At 41.1% G+C, this 9831-nt stretch overlaps 2 protein-coding genes across 2 annotated transcripts in view; both read left to right on the top strand.

The window, feature by feature from the left end:
* Positions 1–7680, top strand: part of rnf144b (ring finger protein 144B) — a 13634-nt gene extending 5954 nt beyond the window's left edge. Inside the window, exons 5-10 of the mRNA XM_020611681.1 lie at positions 827–931; positions 1861–1921; positions 2953–3166; positions 4500–4644; positions 4861–4950; positions 6723–7680. Of these exons, the coding sequence (XP_020467337.1) occupies positions 827–931; positions 1861–1921; positions 2953–3166; positions 4500–4644; positions 4861–4950; positions 6723–6896 (789 nt within the window). The 3' untranslated portion in view covers positions 6897–7680. The remainder of the gene's footprint in view (positions 1–826; positions 932–1860; positions 1922–2952; positions 3167–4499; positions 4645–4860; positions 4951–6722) is intronic.
* Positions 7681–8371: 691 nt separating this feature from the next.
* LOC109966631 (xylose isomerase-like) lies at positions 8372–9825 on the top strand. Its single transcript, XM_020611595.1, has 3 exons — positions 8372–8653; positions 9456–9532; positions 9654–9825. Exons 1-3 carry the CDS (start codon positions 8626–8628, stop codon positions 9810–9812), a joined length of 264 nt encoding a protein of 87 aa, XP_020467251.1. The 5' UTR covers positions 8372–8625; the 3' UTR covers positions 9813–9825.
* Positions 9826–9831: the final 6 nt, after the last annotated feature.

The following is a 9831-nucleotide window of genomic DNA, read 5'->3' as shown; positions in this document are numbered from 1 at the left end:
GAATATTTATTACAGAATTAGGTGTAATCAAGATCTACTGCAACACTGTTCTTGTCTAATAACAGTCTGGCTGGAATATAGAAAGTCAAGATGTTGGTGTTATACCCTGATAGGTCAAGCTGCTAGATAGTGAAGGTGTTCATCTCTGACCATGCTAGCTAAGTTTTCAGTGTTGCACTCACAGGGTCATGCAGATAAAACACTCACACATACACATATCAGTTAGACTGCATTTCCTGTAGTCCAGCTCACGAGCACAGACTAAAAATTCCAGCTCAGTTTGTGAATGAAGAGTTGGTCATGCTTTATGCGAAAGGGCATGATAAGCACAAGTTTGTGGTCAAAAATACACCCCAGACCTCGATGATACATGTGTTTTTCATCTTCCACAGAAATCGACACTTCATTGTTTTTATTTTCTGTTCCTCAAATCTGTCTGCCTTTGCGCAACATTTACACAGTTTCTGCTCTTCTATATTTCATAGCCGAGGCAACATATGACTTTTGACGCATAAGTGCTGATAAGGAACATGTGTTTATGTGGCATTTTGTTTGCCCTGTTTGCACAACAGCTCATTTTCCCTCAGTTTTCTTTGCATTTTTCTACATTTGTCATGTTTTAATGTACTGTGTTTTTTACATTAGTTTTAATCAAGGGTGGTACAAATCAAATGTGTGATCACATCATATTGCTTTTAGAAAGAGCATGTCATTTATGATGTAGCATTCATTACAGTGTATACTGACTCTATATATATATTTATAATATACTGTATATTACATTATATTAAATGCTAAAGATGCTGTGTTGTTCTTCCCTCTCTAGTGTTTGCAGCAGTATGTTCAGCTGGCCATCATGGAGGGTGGGGGGGCGCCCATTACCTGCCCAGATATGGCCTGCCAAAAGACTGGAGTGCTGCTGGACTCTGAGGTATGCCCCGAATAAACCAGTTTTATGTTGGTCATGAGTGAAACCAACAAAGCAAAGAGTCTTCACAGGCCATAAAATGCACAAAAAATGTTTTAGACCAACACTCTTGGAATGTTCCTTGAATTTCCAAGTTACTGGTTCTACCGGTTTGTTTGCTCTCCAGAGTGCTGCAAGCAAACTTCTGAAGAAATGTGAAGCAGAATTTTCAGTCTCATGTTTTTAAAATGATGTGGGCTGGATTAACTAAGATTAAGTGCTGTGAAAGTGCAATGTTCAGTTTTGTACTTGTGTAAAGACAATAATGTTTAATCTAATCTAATTTCTGAGGAAATGCAGTCAGTCAGAAAGTGAAACCCCACGAGCTGTTATTAGCACATCAGAGAAGTGTAAACTGCTGGTTTTCCTGTCAGAATACAACAGCATTAAGGTACTTAATGTAAGAAAAGCCTCATTAAAAGTGATTACTGGCCTTCAATGATTGTAGAATTTCTGTTGGCCCCTAGTGAAATTAGCCATGTTAGACATACAGAAAGTAACACACACTGCAAGCACCTTTAATGCTTATTTTAGTTTGTCTTTAGTCTTAAAGGTTTGTAATGAGAAATAAAGAATTTTCTCAAGCTTGCTTCCTGAGGTATTTTAGAAATAATGCAGGAATTTGCAGTTGCTAGGTGACCAGCTGATCCCGGATGATCGCTGAAATATTGACTTAGCAAACCCACAAAATAGCTTAATTTTAATCTTGACCACTATTTATTTTTGGAGTTTTTATCTATTAGGCTTCATGCAGGATTTTTCACATTTTCTTTTTTACACTGAAGTTGTATAAAAATCCAAAGACCTTATGTTTCACCCCAGTTATCTCTATGCCAGTCCATGCACACACACTTCAGGGTGTGACTGAATACAGTGTGACTGTGTGATTGCAGATAGCCAGCCTGGCTGCAGCAGATCAGGTGGAGCTGTATCAGCGTCTGAAGTTTGAGAGAGGTGGGTAGTACATGAGCACGCCGCTGGCTGGTGACAGGCAGTGGGCTATTTCAGGTCACAGCTAAAGGTGCACACATTAACAGCCTCACCTGGGATACTGTGGGACCTCTTGTCTTACAGGAGGTTACTGAAACTGTGGCTAATATCTTCCATAAAGTATGATTTATAAGGTAAATTTAACCATTTTGATAAAGTGAAGTAATGGGCTCTACAGTGTAAAAAATCTGTATGATCCATTGTACATGTATCTGATTGCAGTTACACTGTGAAAATGTTTGTCAAGGCAAATTAGATCTTGGTCCTGCCCAAGAGGCTTTGGAGCAGAAAGGGAGTATCTGTTGAAATAGGTTTCTGTTGACATTTACAGATGGCAAACCAAGGCCAGTTTGCCTTGCAGCTGTAATAGTCTTTTCCAGTTGCACAGTAACAGTGTGCTGTGAAGCCAATGATAGTTATTGTTTACTCTGTCCGTAAATTCTAATTCTCATATGTTTAGAGATATAAAAATGCGTAAAGTACAGGCTGGCTTACTGGTTTTATGACTCACAATGAAAGGATGAGCTGGGGTTCTGAGTCAGCACATGAAGGTTTCAGCCTTTTTTGTGTGTGTGTGAAACGTGTCATGTTTGTTTTTTCAACATTTTACATTGGATTTCTAGTCTTTCTGTTGTTAAACTTAGACAGTGTGCCTTCCTAGATCACTACAGTAGTTGGAAATGAGAAAAAATGCATATGAGAAGCTGGAAGGAGCAAAACTCAGGCTTTTTAGTTTGGCAAGTGACTCGGTTGGTAGAACTGAAGTCATCACCAGATATTGTTGATTCTTTTTTTTGTTGGTTCAGTAATTGTCTAATTGTTTCAGTGCTAATTGCTTTAGTTCCAAACCATCCAGGAGCATGAAAAGCACATTGTTGTCATACTGCTTTAGGTCAGGTCACTGTTTGCTAATATTACTTGCATGTATGTAGTATCGAAGATCTCTACTCTTACTTTTTAAGTGCACAGTCACATCTCCTCTTTGCTTTCTGCAGGAGTCAAGTTGGACCCCAGTAAAGCTTGGTGCCCGGTGCTTGAATGCCAGGCGGTGTGCAGTGTGCAGCTGGGCATGGAGGGCCAGCCCACCGCTGTGGCCTGCCTGACCTGTCACACCATCTTCTGCTCTGGGTGCAGAGGGCCCTGGCAGGACGGCCATACCTGCCCCGAACGCCAACCCATGATGTCACCCTCAGCCGCTCATGAAAGCAGGTCAGTCAGCCAGCAGTTGGTCAGCTGCCCACTGCCTGCAGCCACAGTCTGAGCTGCACTTTGAGGATGATACATCCTGAATGTAGGATGAGGGTGTTATTTCAGAGTGTCTGGTAACTGAACTAAACTATAAAAGTGGATGCATATTTTTCTCCTTTCTAAGCTGTTACATGAATTATTTAGTATTATTATTTTTTCCACTGAATTGATCACAGAAGTGAAACACAGTTTCTAGTATTCCTCAGCAGTGCCCTCTGTGTAGTCCCTGTTGTACAGCTACATCACTGTGCTGCTCTGAGCTGTGGCTCTGCCAGACTGACTGATGCCGCTGGGGAACCACTGAGTTATAGAGTTATAGTGAATTTGCTGTGCCAAAGGGAGGAGGACAGTAGGCTCTGAGCCAGTAGGTTCACTGTATAGAAGGAGCCTGTGCACTGCAGTGAAGCAGTGGTCTCTGCAGTGTGTTTGTAGACAACAGAGCATGGGTAGGGAGAGTGAACTGAAATCCCATTTAAGTTTGCACTTTAAAGAGTGGTATACATTTTCCTCAGCCTGTAGGCTTGTACCAGTGCTGTAGCCTGGATTTTTTTTACAATTAAATTACTGTACTGTGGTTAAGAGGCCAGCACCCCCTACACCCCCACCCCACTTACATGTTTTTGACTAGCCACCAAAATCGTATTAGCTTGAATATTTTTGGCATTTTATCTATTAATTGAATTCAGTTGATCTTACTTAATTATAAATATCATGATTATATTCCTGAATAGGCTCCAGCCCCCCCGCGACCCTATTCAGGAATAAGCGGTGTAGATAACGGATGGATGGGTGATTATATGGTTTCACCTGAATTGTTCAGCTTGACACTATAGTCATGTCTACTGTTTCTAACCGAAAGGGCTAGTCAATTATTGCTTCCCTGTCTGTAACTAGCCACGTTTCTGTTACACCCACATTACATAATACTTACATCCATCCATTTTCGAAACCGCTTAGTCCCAAACGGGGTCACGGGGGGCTGGAGCCAATCCCAGCAAGCTGCGGGCAAGAGGCGGGGTACACCCTGGACAGGTCGCCAGTCCATTGCAGGGCTAACACGCAGACGAACAACCACTCACACACACAATCACTCCCACGGGCAATTTAGAGACACCAATCAACCTACATAATACTTCTTTCATAAAAAAAATGAACTCTGTTCAAAGTGAGCGCCGACCCTTTACTCGGCTGCTAAATAAAGGCTTCACACTCTGCCTGGAGACACCTGAGGCCTTCATGGCTCCATACGCCAATGTGGCCCTAATATCTCCTGTATCTTTCTCCCCATTCACAGGGCCCGCTCAGACAGCGACTCTGACATGGCCATCAAACAGTGCCCTATGTGTGGTGTCTACATCGAGAGGAACCAGGGCTGTGCACAGATGCTGTGTAAGAGCTGCAAACACACCTTCTGCTGGTACTGTCTGCAGAATCTGGACGTGAGTCTCCCCCTGCCACCTCCAGTTCACAGATGCGATGCATGGTCCTGAACACAAGTTGAAAAATAACTATAGTGCCTAGTCGCCTGTTTAGACTCGCATGTTTTTACAGACAAGCTCAAAACACTTAACCTTCCAATTCACTATACTTAGTTTGTGTTGGTGATAGCTCGAAAATAGTTTTCTTGTCTCACTGTGCGTATTTTGTATATGTAGGGTGATATCTTCCTAAGGCATTACGATAAGGGACCATGCAGAAACAAGCTGGGACACTCCAGGGCCTCTGTGATGTGGAACAGAACACAGGTGAGGCCACTCAGCAGGCAGACAGGATTGATTTCAGGGCTGTTGTGACACTGTCACTGATTGAATAAACGAGCCTGCAGAACCACTCATCTGACAGTGGCAGATTATTGCACACATGAGTTTGATTTTAGTGAAACTGTGCCAGGACAGGACATTACAGATTTTGAACTCTCTCTCACTTGCACTGTTTGGCTGTCACTTCAGTTAGTCACAGTTGAAATACTTGCCAGTGCAGACATTGGAGGAACTAACACAGGGCAGTAAAATATCCATTTTAGTATGTCATGTCTCACTTTATGTAAAATTTTAACAAAAAAAGATTGAAACAATGTGTAAATCATCTCTAATTAACCACCAGGCTACAGACTTGTAAAAGATTCATGTTCTGTGTAGCAGAAGCTACATTTTTTGCTGAATCTCCCTGCAAAAACAATAAAATGTGTGCTGGTTTGTTGTTTTCCACCAGTGTGCCCAAACAGTCCATTACCTGACATTAAGCTGACCTAATCCCAGCACTAATCTCAAATTCCTGCCCTCTAATAACAACCCCATTCCAAAAAACAATTACAATTGGCTGCCAGACCTACTTTCTTTATACTTTTCCCTGATCCTATGCCATTATCACACATTTAGTTTCATGTTTACAGTGAACCTCCTGATTGTGTGTCAGTGCTATCTGTGCTGCAAAGTGTCTGGAGAGCTGAAGTACAACTGCACAGCTGCTCCTTGAAAACAACACGTGACAGTCTTGGTTACACCTTTACCTAACAAGTCTTATACTATGTGTTTTACAATCTGCTTATCACAAATTCCTTTTGCCACTGTAACTCCTTCTTAGCTGCCTCCAAACACTGCTATTGTGCTGTACATTTCCTAATTTTACATTAGAAATGACACAGGATCATGCTGACTCTTGATATAGATTGCATGACCAAAAGTATATGGACTGCTGTAACAGCGCACCTTCAGCAGAGCATTAGTGAGGCTGGCCGTTCATGTTGGGTGACAAGCCTTGGCTCACAGTTGGCACAAGTGCTTTGTGTAAGTCAGGTTCTTCCACATCAAATTTAGAAAACCATGTTTGTGCATGTAGACATTGTCACGTGGGAACAGGAAAGAGCTGTTGCTGAAACCGGAGCTACAAAGGTGAAAATATTTTTCTGTGGTGTAGCTGGTCGACTTTCTTCTATTAGATCTAAGAAGCCTAGCTCAAACAGTAAAGCCTTAGATGAAAGATGCACTGAGCTATATTGATAGATGTGTCCATACATTTTTGGCTATATAATGTACATGTACTGGAAGTGTGAACGATGATTTAATTGTCAAATAGTTTGTAATATCTTATAATGAGATCATTGTCTGGGTAGACTCTGATCTGGTTTGAATGTTTCTCTTTATGTAGCATTTCCCTTAATCCTGGTAGCCTTGTGTCACAAAGAGTATGTCATTTATTTCATTTTTTTCCCCCATCAGCATTTCACTCCCACCATCTGCAACAGGTTTCCAACAGGAATTTTTTTAGATCCACATAAAATACCTGTGCCATAAAGCAGACCCCCTTCATACTGCTTATGAAGCACATTATAAAATGTGCTGTAGAGGCTGATGAAGACTCTTCGTGGGGCTGAGGGAAACCATAGACTTGGGTGGTGATTCTCTGTGAGACTGTCACCATGAGAGACTCCTGTCAAATTACATCTAGTTTTCTGATCTGTTGTTAATATAAAAATATTGATTACTCCAGCTTTAAAGATGTTGCTGTTGTCCTTCAGGTGGTGGGTATCCTGGTGGGGGTCAGCATCATTGTGCTGCTGGCATCACCACTCCTGCTGCTGGCCTCACCCTGCATCCTGTGCTGCGTCTGCAAGCCCTGCAGAGGGAATAAGACGAAGAGGAAGAAGAAGAAGAAGAAGGACCTCAGCTATCCAGACTCTTCCACATCATAGCAACTTCCTCTCTCATGAAGCCTAAGGAAACCAACAAAGTGCAAGTTCTGCATGGATGATAAGAATACACATATGGAACAGTGGAGTACTTTCTCATGGCTTGACAGACTGGAATCCTTGTCAGTGCAACGGTGGAAGTGTACATATAAGAAGGATTAATCTAACTCTTTCAGAGGCAGAACAGGCAGTAGGGAGAAGGTGGTGGCTGTGAGATTTATGAACAGGGCTTTCTCTCTGTTTTACACACACACACACACACACACACACACACACACACACGTAGTTATAAGTGCAATGCCACTCTCATGTGCCAAACCAGAGGGGTCAGGTGCTCAAGTGCCTCATTCTACAACGCCTGGTGCTTGGTTGCATTTGATTTGCCTTCCATGCTGTACTTATGCAAAAAATGTTAGCATTATGAAAATGGACACACAGGGTGGCAAATCCCTAAAAACAGTGCAAAGCATTCTTTCATAATGGGTGAAGGCCAATGGCATTGTGTGTGTGTACTGTATATTCTGTACTGATATGAACTATGATAGGGCTGCAGCGGTGCACAGTGGAGAACTTTTCTTCCGTTGTTTCCACCTGGTGTGTGTCCCAGACCAAAGGCTCTGAGGGATGATGTGTACTTTTCTATAGTGTGTTAATATGTAGTATTTATGGGTTATGTGTGTATGGTATCCTGTTAACATTTCTACATGTCTGTGGATGCTTCTGCATCAGATCTTTTATAAAAGCATCATTGTAATTGAAATAAACAGTGTATTGAACATGGATCAGATAGTATTGTGTTCGGTAGTGACATTTATTATTTCATGGCTTCATTTCATTGCTTCACCTTTGTCTTGATAAGACAAGTGAAAATATATTGCTGCTTTCACCGGTAGAAATGTCGAGCTCCCTTTTTAACACCAGCTCACACATACAGTGACAATCAAGAGCACCTTCTTGTTATTAGTCAAGACAGTTAAAATATTAAAAACAAACATTATAAAATATGGCCTATTGTGTTTACAAAATTAACACATTTTGATCAAATTATTTTACACATATATTTTAATGTTTGTCTTTGAACTCAATAAGTATTTTATTGTGAAAATACAGTCAAATTAGTAAGATGTGTTTTTTTATATAGATGTACGGAGAGAACCTGGAGTATCTCAATTAAAAGAAAAGTATGCAAAAGTAATCATCCTGTGTTATTGCTCTTTGCTTAATTATAAGGTCGATCTAATGAAGTTTTAAATACATACTACTTACATCCAGGAAAAAAAATCCCCATTTTGCAATAGGCCATATGTCTATCTGTATACCATAAACTGTAACAATAACACTAGCCAATAGGAAATCAGCATTATGATGTATAATTTGTTTATATCTATAGCAAATAATAAACACAACCAGACTGTTTATATTTTATTTTGAAATATAGCCTATGCGTCTGTATGCGCACGTGACCGTATACTGTTGACGAGAGAGACACAAATTGCCGCTAACTGCCAAGTAAAACATTCTGACTAAATCAAATGACACGAATTTACTTTAAATTTACTGTAACATTTTGACGAATCCTCAAAGTGAAAACTCTAAATCCAGCAACCCGAAAAGGACGTAGTCGGGTTTTTAAAGGATTTAGTGACATCTTGTGTGCGAAGAGGAAGGTGCACTCTTTGGGAGGAAGAACGTGGACAAACCAATTTGCAGCAGCAGCGTAGAAGTTTCAGAAATGGCTGCTCAAGAGGAATTTTTTGCGGGTAAGAGCTTATATTTAAGTAGTCAGTGGTGCTGCATACGCTTTCTGCTGATAGTGTTTTGTTGACGTTAAGAGTTCGGTGTGTGAGTAGCTTTGAACTACGAAGGCCGTGTTAGACCAAAGTAACCAACCCATATATCTTGAGTTGTTTGCTCAAACATCTGTCACAGCAGGCGACACAGGGGCTGCTTACGTCATCCGGCTTTGGACGCGTACGGTCGTGACTGTTATGCAGCCACAGACTGGCATGTTTATTTTTGCCCTGTTTCAAACAGTTGTCTAACAATAGTGAGGGTGTGTGTGTGTGTGTGTGTGTGTGTGTGTGTGTGAGAAGCAATATGGCATAGAGATGCACACTCACTAGCCACTTTATCAGGTACACCTGTACAGTTGTATGCACTTCAGTGCAACACTTCCACCTTAACATCTGTGTTTATGAAGCTCAAAGTGTTTCAGTTTTTGGTGAAATTGTCAAATGTATAAATTCAATTACATGTTTATTATTGAGGTCATAGCTAAAGGTGTTGTTGTACTGGACTACACTATATTTAGAGGTGTCTATATTTTGTCCTCCCCAGCTACATATATGAGGGTCAGAATATTAGGAACACCTCTGAATATAATGTAGTCCAGTACAACACCACCTTTAACTATGACCTTAATAATAAACATATAATTGAATTTGTATATTTGACAATTTCACAAAATTTTGAGCTTCATAAACACAGATGCTAAGGCAGACGTGTTGCATTGTAGTGTGGCTGTTATTCCCAATATCATGAAATATTGCATAACATTTGCAGACATTCAGAAGATCCCATATGTCCCCACTGCTGGGCCAGGAGATGTCATGTGCTTCAAACACTACAATGCAGAGGAGGTAGGTGTGGTGTGGGATATAACCCTTGTGATACTGCTAGGTAATGTGCACTGCATTCCATGATGGGAGCAGAGTAATAGCGTTACGGGAGGCTGGTCAGAGATCAGTGTTCTCTATGCAGGTATTGATGGGGAGGAAGATGGAGGACTGGCTGAGGTTCTCAGTCTGCTACTGGCACTCCTTCTGTGGAACTGGTACTGTAACAACTGACCCAACACTCACATTAATCATCATCTATCAAACAGTCTGTCAAGGTGTGGTATTCACTAATACAGTATGAGGGTCAGGTATACTGTAAC

The sequence above is a fragment of the Monopterus albus genome, unplaced genomic scaffold, assembly GCF_001952655.1.
Source record: "Monopterus albus unplaced genomic scaffold, M_albus_1.0 scaffold116.1, whole genome shotgun sequence".
NCBI classification, from domain to species: domain Eukaryota; kingdom Metazoa; phylum Chordata; class Actinopteri; order Synbranchiformes; family Synbranchidae; genus Monopterus; species Monopterus albus.
The sequence above is the reverse complement of the archived record's forward strand: the minus strand, read 5'-3'. Positions and strand labels throughout refer to the sequence as shown.

Bases quoted from the DNA above. Each gene is read 5' to 3' on its own strand.
- LOC109966631 (XM_020611595.1), top strand. From the start codon at position 8,626: ATGGCTGCTCAAGAGGAATTTTTTGCGG. The intron at 8,654-9,455 runs GTAAGAGCTTAT...TAACATTTGCAG, and splicing joins TCAAGAGGAATTTTTTGCGG to ACATTCAGAAGATCCCATAT. The intron at 9,533-9,653 runs GTAGGTGTGGTG...TTCTCTATGCAG, and splicing joins AACACTACAATGCAGAGGAG to GTATTGATGGGGAGGAAGAT.